Source organism: Rhineura floridana, chromosome 9 (genome assembly GCF_030035675.1).
Source record: "Rhineura floridana isolate rRhiFlo1 chromosome 9, rRhiFlo1.hap2, whole genome shotgun sequence".
Taxonomy (NCBI): domain Eukaryota; kingdom Metazoa; phylum Chordata; class Lepidosauria; order Squamata; family Rhineuridae; genus Rhineura; species Rhineura floridana.
Genome location: NC_084488.1, coordinates 65,211,037 through 65,226,886, shown reverse-complemented (window position 1 = coordinate 65,226,886; position 15,850 = coordinate 65,211,037). Strand labels below are relative to the sequence as shown.

General features: G+C 38.9%; 2 protein-coding genes across 6 annotated transcripts in view; one reads left to right on the top strand and one right to left on the bottom strand.

Moving 5' to 3' along the window:
* ARHGAP10 (Rho GTPase activating protein 10) overlaps positions 1-8,250 on the top strand; it is a 199,236-nt gene extending 190,986 nt beyond the window's left edge. The window contains exon 23 of the mRNA XM_061584721.1: positions 5,702-8,250. Coding sequence (XP_061440705.1) covers positions 5,702-5,790 — 89 coding nt within the window. The 3' untranslated portion in view covers positions 5,791-8,250. The remainder of the gene's footprint in view (positions 1-5,701) is intronic.
* A 3,249-nt stretch (positions 8,251-11,499) lies between these two features.
* The window catches only part of NR3C2 (nuclear receptor subfamily 3 group C member 2), a 211,452-nt gene continuing 207,101 nt past the window's right edge, over positions 11,500-15,850 (bottom strand). For all 5 annotated transcript variants that reach the window (XM_061584708.1, XM_061584706.1, XM_061584707.1 and 2 more), the window contains one exon: positions 11,500-15,395. In XM_061584708.1, the coding sequence (XP_061440692.1) occupies positions 15,240-15,395 (156 nt within the window). In that variant the 3' untranslated portion in view covers positions 11,500-15,239. The remainder of the gene's footprint in view (positions 15,396-15,850) is intronic.

The window sequence follows — 15,850 nt, the reverse complement described above, 5'->3', positions numbered from 1 at the left end:
GCCTGCTTAGGCAAGAGGAACTAAGATTTCTCTTCTGCTGTATTCTACCACTGCTTTTTAAAGGAGAGGTTTCTATCTGTGCATATTTGTAGGGCAGAGATGGGTATTTTTTTTCATAAGGGCCACATTCCCTTCTGGGCAACTTTTTGGGGGTCCAGATGCAAAAGTGGGCAGAGCAACTAATGTTAATTTACCCACACAGTCCTCTCTATCCTCCATCCTGGCTAGCAGGAAGCATTATTGGAGTTCAAGAACACATTCCAAACAAGAAAAGATATTCCAAAAGGTGCAAAGCAGGACTAGTGATGGAGCATGGCCTAGAGAGCATTCCAGTGGCCAAACAGAAAGGCCTGGGAGGCCATGCTTGGCCCTCGGGCCTGAGGTTTTCTATCCCTGTTTTATGTTTATGCAGGATACATACAACACATGTTAGAGCTGTGCATGAGGGATGGTATTTGAATCTAATACAGATTTATCCATATTAGTACCAGGAGTTTGAAAGCTTGGTTATTTAGCCAAGGGGTGTCTAGCCATATTTGTTCCTGGGATTGCATTTATCTTTGACCAACCCTCTGGGGTTGGGTAGTGGCCACCCCCGCCACGCACACATGATTGCATATGCACACAGGACACACAATTGATTTGTGTAGGCCATCTTAGGAGGGGATTGTTGCCCCCTCCCTGCTCATCAAATGATCACTCTGATGTCTGGGTAGCGAGCTATTTGTATCCCCATCAGAGTGCTGGGCTGAGTGTAACCTCACTGCATACCCGAGTGCCATGTTTACCTTAATTTATTTTCTGTGCCAAAATTTGTGGGATCTTTGTGTGTGTGAGCGAGCAAGTTAGTGTTCTGGCCCCTAGGCCAGGGTTAGCCACCTCTGATTTAGCTCATTTCAGAAAGCCCAGGCTCCTTCCAGAGTCTCATAGTGCCCATGTTTGCAGCTGCCACTCACAATTTCTGTACAATGTTTAAAATAGTACCAGCTACAATAATGGTGGCACCAGATATGGACAAAGGGGTGCCTGCGATTGAGAAGCTTGTGCAAGAAAGGTCCCTGTTATTCTTTCCAGCTACAGACACTCCTAACCCTTGTCAACATACTTTAAAAATACTTCCCTTCATTTATAGGTACAGTAGGGCCCCGCTTTACAGCGCTTCGCTTTACAGTGTTCCACTAATACAGCGGTTGTCAATTGCAGAAAGGCCCCGCTCTTATGGCGCTTGTTCTGCTTTTACGGTGTTTTTTTGCTGCCGGGCGCCATTTTGGTCAATGTTAGTCAATGAGTTCCGCTTTACAGCGGGGGTCCGGAACATAACCCGCTGTATGAATGGGGCCCTACTGTATCAGAAAGCTGTGGAAGAACTGGAATATATAAATAAATAACTTCCACAATTATGCAATCCTGGCTATAGATGTTTTTATGTTGCTTCTCAGTAGTCCTCAACTTCTTGGTAACCTTAAACCAAGTGGTGAGTCTGGTGCAGTCTAACACTTATGGGTTGTTCATCTATTGGAACACATCCACAGATACAGGCGGGCCCCACTTATACGGCGGGTTCCGTTCTGGACCCTCGCCATAAAGCGGAAATCGCTGTAAAGTGGGACCCCATTGAATATAATGGTGCTGTCATGCGAAAATGACGCCAAAATGTCGCAAAACGGCAAAATTGGCTTTAAAAAGTGAAATCAAAGCCGCCGCATTAGCAGAACGCTGGGAAGCGAAGCGCCGGTAAGCGGGGCCCTACTGTACTAGATTGTACACCATAAGGATTCCTTTATTAGGGTGCAAAATTGGTGGCATTTGGAACAGGAGCAGTAAAAAAAACCCTGTTATTCCAACGTGCTCATTTCCTGTGGCCACTGTCCCCATGGATGCTACAGGAAAGACATGGCATATATACCTGTACTAAAAAAAAAGAATAGTGTTCATTCCAGTTCTTCCTTCCTTCAAGACAGCTAGTGTCATCCAAAACAGATTAAATGAAAAGAAAGGAATTGCTTCTTTGGTAGGCAATCAGTTTAAGATAGGTCCTGGGGAACAATAAGTATTCCCTGAGGGATATAAGAAGAGTTGTTATGAATACCTTCTCCAGGAGCTGTCCTTGACTTGGGGATGGGAGAAAGGAGGAAGCCAATGTGACAATGAGGAAACAGATAATTTAGTGATAGGTTGAGCATCTAATTAATTACCTTGAGCATCTGTGAGCTAATTTGTCTGCATGCAGTTTTAACCCTGGCTGATGGAGGCAAAGGAAATTTACCAGGTTCCATGTTTTAACCCCAGCACCACTGGCTAATACGGTATTCTCCCCACTGCCAAGAGCAAAGGGTGATGTCAGGGTACCCTTCACATTCATGCTGCATGAGCTGTCCACTTTGTTGCAACTGCTGCCGTCATAATGAATACTTTCACCACCATACATATTGTACATGCTTAGTGGTATAGCACATAGTTTATATGGAAGACGTTCCCAAGTTCAGTCCCTGGCATCTCCACAACCTCTGGCCTGAGAAAGTAATCACTTGAGAAGCTAAAACAGGGGTGAGAAACGGCAGGGCTGAGGGGCAATGTGGCCCTCCAGGCCCCTCTGTTTGGCCCTTGGGACTCTTCCCTTCCCATACACTGCCAGATCCCATTCCTCACCTGCTCCACAGTCTCCTCAAGTGGTTGTAACCTGCTGTACAAAGTTGAAAGGTACAGTTACAGCTCTGCCTCTTTTACTTCTGCCCTCAACCACTACTCGTTGTCCACGAGGGAATGCAGCCTTTGGCAGAAAAAGGTCTTCCACCACTAGGCTAGAGAAAATAGGTGTATGTTAGTTAGACCACATACATGCCCTTTCTGAGATGTTTGGGAGTACTATCTGACAGAAGCAAATCTAAGGAAGGCCAGAATGCTGTGGGTAGAGTTAAACATGGCAGAAAGAAAGAGTGAGTATGTGTTTGTGTGGTGTGTGTGCGCATATGAATGAAAGGTAACTTCGTCTCCCAGCACTGCAACTACTTTCTCTGTGATAAATATAGGGTAGATATTTATAGATTTAAAAATATACTGCCGGGAAATAGTACAACTCATTGAAGTGAAAGGACGTATTTATCTTACCTCCGCAAATGAAAACTACACATGGAGGCTATTTCTATTTGTTTAAAAATATGTCAATTTTGAGGGAAAGACAGCATGCCTTAGTGAGGAGACTTTATCATGGTTAGTTGAAGAAAGATCGTAAAAACTTAATATAATTATAGCAGCAGAGGAGCTGATTTGTAGTATAAGCTACAATGGTTGCAGTCCTCAAGCTATGTATTCTAGAGATCTCACAGACATCAAGCAGGATTATTCCCTGCTTGCTTTGAAATTACTCCTGTGTAACCTTTAATGAGGCTAAAATAGCTGAAGTGATCCTAATAGACTCTGTGCAGTGCAAAGATTTCAGTTAATATGTCAGAAATTATGCATATAACTTGTTGCATACAGACGGCCACAATCAAGCACTCTGTGTAAGCTCATTGATTTCAGTGTGTGGCCATAGGGTCTCACTTTTACTCTATAAGTTGTGTGAATAAAGCTGGATTTGTAATAGAGAGCAATGCTATTGCTTTTAACCAGACATAGCTCGTCTCATGTAGGCATGGAGGTAACACAAAGCTGTTGGAGAACTGAGATCGAAGTCTGAAATAGTGAGCATCCAACTTGAATGTGCCATGTTCAGAATTGCCTGATTGGACCAGTAGGAATCTAAGCTTTTGACAGTAACAAGCTCCAAACAGCAAAAATTATTCCCTAGTCCTCATCCTCCACTGAAACTCAGTCTAAGGGTGTAGAACTGTACTGAATGTATATTCTTCCCCTGTCCACCTTTGCTTCCTTCTGTTTCTTTGTCTACTGCCTCACCAATTTCAAATTTTTGTATGTTAGCGTATTGAGGTAGGGACCTGTTTTTTCAGTGTCACTGTATAAAGTACCATGCTCCCTATGGTACCATATGTGATTACCAAATACCAACGGTATGAAATGCTCTGGTATATCTCTCCTGAATTTAAATTTGGTTGAATTTTGGTCAAGAACTGTTAAAGATGAGTACATGTTGTATCTTAAGTGAAGTAGTACTTAAATTCTGAGGTTCAGATCAGAGCTAATTCACAAGGCCACTCTTTGCTATCCATGATGACTTTTGGGGGGGAACCTGAGCACTCCAGTATACAGTTGATTCCCAGTACAAAATCACTACACATGGAGAAAAAAGTGTATTTTTTCCTTCAAAATGAAATGGCCAATTGAGTTGTAAACACAGTTGGCATATTAATTACCATCAATTTGATCCATCATCCTGTCACTGACAGAGTCTCCTGTGAGCTTTATGGTACAAAATGAAGGCTGCTTGGTATGGATAAAATTGGGCCAATTATATTTTAACCTTTAAATTAATTAATGGCAGAGGTAGTCTGTCTCATCTGTTTATATCCTGATTAATGTGTAGAATGTTTTCACATGTAATGTCTCAGCATGCTTGATATGTATATGGTAAGAGTATCAGCTGCCGTGAAGGAACTTTTTGGAGACCAGTTGTGGTAATGTCAGATCAGTCAATCTAAAATGTGTGCTTACCATATAATCATGCACTGAAAATTATACAAGGATAAATATTATGCTGGTTATTAACTGTAGTTTTTAAAATTTCCATTTGAGAAGGGTATTTTTCTGTGTGTTCCTTTTGAGAAACACTCATCAAAACTTTCCATTAGGAGCTACATTTTTTTCAATTTTTAACAAGTGTAGAGAGCCATTTTGTGATTTTAAAGCTGTGTGGATCAACAGCTTTGGTCCATCTGGCAAAGTGGGAGAGATATTAGCTTCAGTGGCTTCTTATGAACCAGTCCTCCATTGTGATGTCCAGTTACTACAGGGTTTGCTATGTTACTCTATGCAGGGGTGACGAACCTTTGGCACTCCTGATGTTGCTGAACTATTCCCATCATCCCCAGCAAGCATGGCCCATGGGCAGGGATGATGGGGGTTGTGGTTCAGCAACATCTGGAGTGCCAAAGGTTCGCCACCCCTGCCCTATAGATTTGAATTGCCATCGTTCGCAAATCTCTTAATAACTTAAATGTGTGGGATTGAAAAAATAAAGGCCTCCTCCAAAGCTCTTGGGGAGTACCAGTGAGTTGCTGGGTGGGCAAAAGGTTCCTATTTGCTTCAGTATCAGATACGGGTCCATTTGTGCATTCCTATGACATCCCGGTGTTAGTATGAATGAAGGAGTCCTTACAGAGCTTCCTCTTCAATTAGCAGAAGTATTAAATGGGAGAAGTTCCAGTATCTTTTCCCCTGTGGTGGGAAAACAGCAGGGCAGGGTGGTGAGTGTTGAGTGGGCAAATGATTGTTAGGGAAAGAATGAAGCAGCCCTTTCTCCCACTGACCACCAATCCTCTGCTCAAGATTCCAGCCGCCTTAAAGTGATTTTCCTGAAGGAAAAAAATCCATAATGAAAAAGAATCATGCAAGTATACTTGACATGTAGTTTGGCCCTCATGCAGGTCTGTAATTAAATGAGCAGCGGTTCTGGAAAAATAAGAGACTCAAAAGACCCATCTCTGTTTGTTTAAGAAGACTGGTAAAAGATTTTCTGCAGAGACTGCTGTCATAAATAGTGGATTTGTGATAGGAATGTGTTTGGTTTTTCCTCTTTCTACAGTGCAGTTTTCCCGAGAACCCGGCTGGCTAGAAGGAACGCTAAATGGGAAGAGAGGACTGATTCCCCAAAACTATGTCCAGTTTCTTTAGTTCCGTTCATTGAATGCCTGGAAGGTGTACATGGTATCCATGGATTTCCCCCTCGTTTTATACAGTTGCTTCTCTTTGCTTCACATGTTTTTAATCGGTGCAGAACCTGACAATGAGATGAAGACCTCCATCTGTATAAAGGCTTAATATTTTGTCAAATAGGAATTATGCAGTAATTTTATATGGGGGGAAAGGGTGGTTTAATATTATAAATAGTACTTTAAGTTTGTAAAGAGTAATAATTATATGTATGTATGTTTGTAAGATAACCTGAATGTTAAATCAAAGAAAGACTTGATTGATTTGTGAACCAACCACCAGTTAAAGAAAACTGTAAAAGTATTCACTTGTATTCTTACCATTTGAGAGATTTGAAACTTTTTTCCGGTTCCAATTCCACCTCTTGCATACCCAACAAAACTAACCTGTTCGTCATTTAGATTAATACTTCGTTAGTGTTGTAGACTGGTACCTTTGTGAGGGTTACAGCAGGCTACTTCAGTGTTAATTGTTAATATAATTATCCCTTATGGGAAAAATAGTTGAAACCCACAAGAAGGAAGAATAAAATAACAACTTTCAGATGTCTGCAGTGTATAGATAAATTTATACAAATTGTATGGCTTCACACATATGATCCTTGGAGCTGTATATATTTTTCTGCCTTCAACTGAGTGAAATCAAGAACATCTATTTACTATTCATGCTGTAGAAAGTGTGTTTACTGTTTCTGATACTCTGTTGATGGAAATTCACTTTTATTTAGGCCTAAACTAGAAGTGACATGCACTTACTTGTATCGTTCCTCTGACATTTTTATTTTTCAACCAAATGAAAGTTACATGTCTAAGGCTAACATGGAGGAATAGGAAGGGGGACCAACCGACACTTCTTCTACAGCTTTTTTAAAAACTAAAAAATCTTCCACCCTTTTCCCACCCATGGGTATTCTTATCTTTCTGCCAACATTGGAAAGCTTTTTCTTTTCCTTTTTTTTGCAGCTGGGGGGGTGAGGTGATTTTTGACCAGAAAAAATAGGTAGAAGGGAAAGATTTAAGGAGCTTCCTTACCACCACACTAGCTGCTTTTGATTTTATTTTTTTAAGTTGGATACACTTAACTATGTATTATGTCCACTTTGGGCCTTAGATGTTCATGTAACTTGGTGCACAATGAGGGATAATTTATGCACTGCTTATTTCCAACAGAAGAATGGAAGGGCTGTCAAATAGTTTAAAATGATAGTAATGCAAAAAGAAGAGCTACATTTTATTGCAATATATTTTTCACTTGTGATTGTAGGTTTTCACATGTATTATTAATTTGCTATGACCAGAGTCATGTAAATACACTTTTTAAAAAAGAATTTGTTTTATTTTGTCTCTGGGTTTGATACCCTTGACCGAAGAACGGTACACTCCTATCTGGGATGGTCATCCTCTTCCACCGAGCGTGGAGCTTCTGGAGGGATGCACATGGAGCGGTGAGGGAGGAAGGGGACACCCGCCTAGCCAGCCAAATCAGCCGAATCAACCCTGGCGATCAATGATAGATGTCGCAGCCAGATCGCACTCACATACTGGGTTTGATAAAAGACAAGGAACTACTTAAAACAGATGTATACAAATTATGATTTCTGCATGCAAATACATCACTTCATCGCTAAGTGCTTGATGATTCTCAGTTGAAAGTGTAAACTATTGCAGTTGAAAAGTGTTGGGTCTGAATTGACTTCAAATAATGTGACTAACAAATGTATTACGACATAGGTTTTTGTGGACTACAGTCCACTTCATCTGATAATTGTATTACAGCATAATAAATTTGGTTAGTCTTTAAGATGCCATAAGACTGCTGTTTACAGACCAGCGAAAGAAATTGTTCGTGTCATTAGCTTTGATAAGGGTGCTCATGTTAGGGGCCACTGATGTAGCCACTATGCCTCTGAAGTAGAGCAGATATGGGGACTATTTAGCATTAATTGTTATGTGTACATCCTAGATGTATGTTTTTCTACCTCATGCAGAATGCTTTTACACACACATGGCCTGTTACAGCAAAGCAAGCCAAGAGTAGAAGCTTCCTTTAACATGGAAGCTGTCGTTGTGAGTTAGGCTGTGCAGACCATGTGGGAAACAGAGTATATACACTTTTTCCCTGAAGGCAAGGACTGTTTAGAAGTACAGACAGAGCTCCCCTGTGATGGACAGGATCACAAGTTTTTATTCATAGCTACTGTTACCAAGGGGATTCTGTACCCCCACCCTACCCCAAAGGGTGATCCCTGCACATACTTTTAAGATTGCAGTACATATTTTTCTTCCCAACAGAGGCAGAGCAGAATTGGATCCACTTAGCCTTCTGCAAAACTTTATGAGAAGTGGAACTTGAACTCCTGCATCAAAATCCATAATTTGGTTTAAGTAGGTTCTTTTTCTTGCTGATTTCTCCAATAAAACAGAGGGGTTATAATAAAGTGATTTAATCAACTATTAATCTGTTTTAAGATTGTATTTACTACTAAATAAATGGACAGTAAGTATTTTAAATGCAAACTCTCAACTACTGGCAAACATTTTTTAGAAAAGCTTTGTTTACCTAAAATTTAATTGAAAAACACTTCAGTTATTATACTTTTGGGTTATTTTCTTTAATGAGGTTTAACTGACAATCATTGTCTGTTCTTTTGCCCAGAACTATAAGGCCCTCAGAGTGTTCACAAATTATTTCCAGATGGTGCAGTTGTGATCCAATGTACTTCTACCTCCCTGGTCCAACTGGAACTCTCCCAGGCTGTGGGGGCATTAATATACTTCTTTGTGTCTGAGGCTATAATATTTGCCAGATAGCTTTAAGGTGATTCTATTTGGGATATCATCAAGCAGCTAGGAAATGTGACCAAAAACAGTGCAGATGCTTGCAGAGTAATGTAATGGAAATCAGGTTCACTTCTTTTCCAACTGTTACAAAGGCATGGGGGAAAGAGAGATGCACACAATATAAATGTAATCCATTTCACTCAATTCCTCAATCAATATACGGGATATACGGAAGGGAAAGAGAATTGTATGTGCTACCCCGAGCATTCAGTACAAATGTGAAAGGGTTGTTTGTGCATAGATACCTGCAAGTAACAGTGACCCCTGCATTGTGGAAGCTGCACATCTCCTCCTGTATTTGCAATAAATGCTGCATGGGGGAGAGGGAGGGTGGAGAACAGGTGCCAGCAGACATCATCCTGCTGCATAGTTGATTCTTCGTGTTTATAGGACGGTATGTATAGGTGCAGGCAAAAGCATCAGAGACTGAAGCATAGTGTAGCTCTGGTATCACATTGAAAGGTTGCATGCTAGTATTGCCTCTTTCTGGCAACAGATGATGGTCACCTAGAAATATTCTGCACCAAGCCAAATAAGATTGCCACCCATTCAATCAATTACAGGCTGCAGTGCAGAGAATACACAGAAGATCAAAATTGCTTCCTTCTGTTGGATTGAATGCTATTTTAGAAATGTACAATATACTCTTTTAAACTCCCAGGTAGTTGTTAATCCTGATATTTATATTCACCAATAGGCAAAAAAACAACACCCTTGTGGTTTAAGAATGTACCTATAGCCAACAGATATTTCTATCAAACTTTAAAAAGCAGGGAACTTGGGCAGCTATAGTGAATGCAGCAGCGGAGCAGGAGACCTGACCTCTCTGAGATACTGTACTGCCCTACATATTTGTAAAAATGCAATTTGGGATGGTCTTTCACAGTCCAATCCTGTGTAGCTTGGAATAACGTGGAAGGGGGAGGGGAGAGGGGGAAGGTAGAAAGGAGGGAGGAAGAGGGCAGGTTTATTTATTTCCATGCTTATTGAGTTCAATGGGATTTACCCCATGCAATCATGCTTAGAATAGATAAAAGTTTGACAGAGAAGAGTGGGGGAGAGTAGGGGAGGGATGGGAGGAGATTGGGTAGGTGGGACAGCCCATTTCCATTCCATTCTATTCAAAAAAGAAAACACTGTTAAAAGTGTCATTTTCCCCCCATTTCCTCCACCTTTTTCTACAGCAGACACATGTAGTCTCCCACCCAAATTTAAACCAATGCTGTCCCTGGCCACATCCACACCAGTCATTTTTTTTTACTTTAAACAGTCATGACTTCTTTCAAATAATCCTGGCAAGTTTTGTTTGTGAAGGGTGCTGAGAGTTGTTAGGAGCTGCCCTATTCCCCTCACAGAGCTACAATCACCAGAATTACCTGGGACTGTTAAACCACTTTGGCCAATGGTGCTCTGTCAGAAGAATAGGAGTCTCCTAATAACTCACAGCACTCTTCAAAAGCTACACTGCCCAGGATTCTGTGGGGGCAGCCATGACTCTTTAAAGTGGAATAACTGACTCGTGTGGGTATGGTCCCTTGATTAGCCAAGCCCAGCAGCTGTGAGTCTGGGTTTTAGAATACTGAGAGCTGGTTCTTACTGAGCATGCATCCACTATCATAGACTCCAATGCTAATTTTCATCAATTAAAATTCAGCCATGCATTTTTTATCTTTTAAACAGCAGAAAATGAAGGTCAGAGTATAGGCAAGGTCAGTAATAGGGTTACAGCTACTCTCAACATAGCTGATTTTTAATTAATTTTGACAAAGTATGAGATCACTGACAAAAATCCAACAGGGGTCTGGATTTTTTTTACTCATGTTTCAGACTTTAAAGTTGCTATAAACCACCCAGAGAGCTTCGACTAAGGGGCGGTATATAAATGTAATAAAATAAAGTCTGGATTTTGTGTATCGCCATGAAAACTTAGAGGGTTGTTAAGGTTTCTGAGTTCAGGATTATAAATTTTTAAAGATTTTGTTTTGAAATGAGCATATGGGAAGCAGCAGAGTGGCATGGGTATTTTCAGTTTAACATGGTGGAATGTGAAAATTCCATAATCGCTATAGTATGCAGCCATTCACATGGCTGTATAACCAAGAAGGTCAAAAACGATGAAGTGGCAACCAGTTTGGAGAAGTATATTTCCAGTGGCATATTAGAGAGAGAGCCTTAAGATGGTTTTTCTTTCAGCTTTGTGCTATCTTTGTGCACTGGGTATGGTCTATGTATTGTACTGGAGGTGTTCCCATTGCATTTCCACAGGGATTGATTTGATGCTCCTGAGCATCTTTGCCATGTTGCCCCCCACATAAACTTTAAAAGACAGCCCCTTCAGTGTTCATGTCTTTGCGTCACAAAACATTCTTATCCAACTCATACAGACACTCATATCCTCCTCTACATGGAAAACACAACGGAAAACCTATCTTCAGAAGCCATCTGGCACCTGGTACTAAATTAAGGATGCACCCTGAAGGCTAACCTATTCAGATACTGGTTCCACTGATCTCCAAGTAAAATGATTAGGATAAGGTAGTAAGGAGAGTTTGTCCCATTCTACAATTCAAAGAAATTCCCTGCTGAGTGGAGCCAGGTGAAGCAAGTTACATAATCACAGCCCTCCTTATTACAAAGGCAAGTGTAGGGGGAAAATATTAAGAAAACTGCATCTAATGCATTTCACTCAAGGGTATCTTCCCAAAGGAACAGGTACATCATCAGATTAGTGCAATTGATATCAAAGTGCAAGGAATACTGGGAATCACACCATTTTAATTTGTGTATATTTATACAACTTATAAAAAATATGTACTTAAAGACATTAACATAAAGGCCAAACAGTAATTTTCTATTTATTCAAAAAGTTTAAACATACAGAAGCAAGCCCCTAATTGTTAATGCATTTTTATGCATAAATGTTTTACATCATAGTGCTGCCTGCTCTTTATTTTTCATCTAGTAATATATAAGTGGGACACAATCCACAAAGAACTTCTCCTGCATAAGTGCAAAGTTCCGAGAGGAATGTGCTCAGCAACTCTATGAACTCTGAAACAACTCTTAGAATCCTAGCATTGTAACTGCTGCCTATCAGGTTATTCACCTGCCAGATGAAATTGCAGCCCCTTCTATCTCTCTCATAAAAAAGTCACATCTTTAATAGACAATCAAAAGTGCATTAAATGTAGAATGGGTTAAATTCATAAAGGTTTTTAAAAGTCAGTGAAAATACCACCCTGTGAATTAGATTTTTGCATTATTGATTATAAACTATATTTTATTAAGATTTTGATATTGCAAGCTTTTAGTCCTTTTTTTCTTTTGTTCTGTGCAACAAAATGGTTACACACTGCAATGCAATGTTATTTTTAAATACCCACTGCAGTAAATTAAAACTATTTTACATTTTTACTTATGAATACAATATTCTTGCTGTATATCTTCAGTCAGTCATTGCCACAAAATCATTACACTCAATCAACACAATTTATCATTTTGACATTTTGAAGTTAAGTTTATCTTACTTTGCAGGAGACAGAAGCCTGTTTCATTCTAAACTACAATGTACTCCTGATACCTTTTTCATTTAAATTTCACGTCAATGATTTCTAAGCAATAATCAATGGTTTCATAACCAGGTGATTGAAGTAAAGGATTTATTATAATCTGCTTACAATGGTTTGCAAAGACAGACATATATTTTGCATAAAGATATAAATTTTTTTAAACGAATGTAGTGTTTTACTTATGACTTTTCTGTGAATTATGAATTGTACCAAACCAAGATTAAATGCAATAAGGTACAAAAATAAGAGCAATCAGACAACAATGTGAATTGGGACAGACATCTAACAATGGATTTTTAAAAAAAAGAATATGGCTTTAATATTTTAATCAGGCAAAGTTACTCAGATAAAAAAATATTCAGTAACTTCGTTAATTAAAAAAAGAAGCAGCATACTGCGTTTACATCAAACCTGGATAATTTGAAATTCCAATTTCAGTATGTTTTTTTTTTAAGTAAATGAAAGGGAGATTTGTGACCACTTTACTATAAACAACCAGTCTGCATGCTGTGAATTTTTATCACTTTAGAAGAGCAGCTTTAATATTTCTGTGCGGATCAAAGAAGCTGATTTATGAATTAGATTTCCAAAACTGCAAATAATATATTCATGTGTAATTGACTCTTAAGTGTATTCTTATGCAGAGTTTCTATTCAATAAGATGTGTGGTTTTAAAAGAGTAGTAGTAATGGTTGCATTTTGCTTGTTAGATGCAAACATGCATACAAATTTCTGAATCTGATGCACACTTGATTATTGAGAACTTATTAGTAGGATCCAAAGACTACTTCCTAAGTGTAAGGGAGACTTTGGGCTTGTACTTCTTCTCTCCATGCCACAAAGAAAACTACTTTTGAAACTGGGCATTTTCAAAAGCAGTTTGTGACATATCAGAGGGATCTGTTAATTAATTGGGGGGAGTTCCCACTGGGCACATCCAAACTTTGGCTTGGATCCCGGACTTGGTTAAGATTTCTTTAATTTTCTCAAACTTTACCTAGGCACAAGTATACAGAATTATAAGTCTGACAATCATTCTCTTTATATCTGTATTTAATATCAATGGTCATAGGAAAGTTTCTATAATGCATCCTCCAATGTTTGAATAATTTATAACATGTATAATGATGATTATCCCTAGAAAGATACATCATCTCAGCCTATAAGATAGTTTTGAGAGAAATCCAGATTTAAAATTTCATGTCAATACTTGTTAGTTGTGTTTTAGAGCTGATTTGTAAAGATGTTACAATATTAATATTACTTTACTAACTGAGCAGCAGTTAGTTACAAGGAAATAAATTGTACTCAAAGTCAGTAGCACATCGTTCCAAATAAGTTTATGATCTAGGTATAACACTCACCCCCACATCTATATTTGTCAATAGCATCTCTCCCATAATTAAATCATTCAAAATTTATCTAGAATGTTGAAATGTTATTTTCTCAAATTTATAGCCCCAATTTTTGTAGTTTATGTACATTTCAAATTGAAAACAAAAAACAATTATTATTCAGCTTTCTCTCTTTAGCCTCTCTTGTTACAAAATTAGGCACCCAACCTGCCCCACTGAAATCAAGGAGTGCAATCCTATGCATTTCTGAATGAAGCTTTTCAGCCTAGTTTGCCTAGCTGTTTGTTGGATTGTGACCTCAGACTAAAACAGATTGGCAGGCAGAATCTCACTTCATCCCAGGACTGACAAGCCTTTGAGAAGACTCTAGACACAACCCAACAGAAAACTGTCCTCAGGAAGGTCCATTGAAATGAATGAACAGCTCCATTCACTTCAGCAGGATAACTTCTTGGTGGATTGTGCTGTTTGGAGTTTATCTTGGTAGATGTGAAATGTGCATAAAGCTGCAAAGACACAAAGAGGCATGAAGCAGAACTCAGTGTGTTCCGGTCATGTAAAAGAAGCAGACAAATACTGCGGAATATGGATGTAAATGGACAAAAAAGGAGAATTGTAACTTAAAATGGTGATGGGTAGTTATTTACACCAGACACTGTAAATCTCACTGGTAAATTAGATATGATGCTAAAAAGGCACAGCTTTCCCTTTCTTAAATACACTGTAAACGGTTCATTATGCATGCAGAACAATTCACTTTACGAAAAAAATTACCTTGTGTTTAGACAAAAAGAGTAATTAAATAGTCTCCAGCAAAATAGAATTCTTCCAAAAATACTTTCCCATTCATCCTATTAACCATTAAAGATTTTTAGGTATCATTTACAAAAGTTCCTTATACCATTTTTTTCAGGTCCTTCAATTTATACATACAGCAATGTACAATACAGCAAAAGACTGCGAAAAATTATTGTTAAAGCCAGCACAATAGATACTAGAAATCGAAACTGAGGCATTTGTTTTAACATCTTACCCTTTCAAGTTAAATAATAAATGAACACTTAACACAGTGTAGATAATCTATGATGGATAATATGGGATAACAAATGCCGCAGGTGAATATACCAAGATTATTCCACACCAAATGCTCCATTATTTATTTTACACATCCAGGGATTTATGTGTGTGTGTATGTGTATAGTACAATTATTAATGCCCCATATTGACTTTGTTTTATGTGCAAACCAACAGTAAGCTTTTAAAAAGTTCATATTAGTCCTTGAACCCTTTTAAAACAAGCAAACAATACCAGAAACTACATGGCATATTTAAAATGTTCATCTCTTAAAATATCAAAATCAAAGAGTTATTTGACTAGATATGGCTTTTCATCCAGAGGAACAGGAACATTTTTTTTCTAAATGTTGGGGTATTGGGGGTGATGCATCTTGATGACTTTGCTCACCTAGTTCAGATAAGCTGCTTTCCGTCCTCCAAACCCTTTCTATGTTTTTTTCAGACTATTTAGAGACCATTGAACAATTTCATGTAGCATATTGTAAATGTGGCTTCTTGGGTCCTTCATGAGTGTGGAATAGCACAGGGAAACTTAAGGCAAAGTTTTTTTTCCATTAAGACATTTTTTGTCACTTCCTGTGGAAGTAGAGGGGCTTGGCATTCCCAGATTCCACTTTGGGCAACTGGTCACTGATGATTTCTACCAGCATGGCTGGAAACTCCACTTTCAGAGCTTGAGACTCTCGGAAGGTGTAGAAACAGAATTCTAACAAATCGCTGACAAGCTGAAATGCAACAGGGGAAAAGGTCAGGAATGGTGAGCATCAAAATGGATGTAGAAAGGTTTTATAATGCAAAAACAAACATTATAAGCAACATATTCCCATAGTAGAATTGCTGTTTCACAAGTACCCAAAAGTAAACTACCCCTCCCCCACAAAAAGTGAGTGTGCTAGTAAAGAGTAGTTCCAATCAAGAGAAAATTAGTTCTGATTAAGTTCCATTGAAATCCCTGGTCTATGGCAAATAATACTTGTTCTAATTACATAAAGATTGGGGGGGGGAAGCGGAAACAAATGGAACCCTCAATGACAGAGAAGCTCCCGTTTCCAAATTCTGCTTCTGTCAGCTCACCAAACAGTGTAAGTAATGACATGTACACCAAGGGTGACATTGAAATCAATGGGTCAGCTGAGTTCGACTTAGTTGGACACCTCCCCTATATTTCTGATTATGAGTT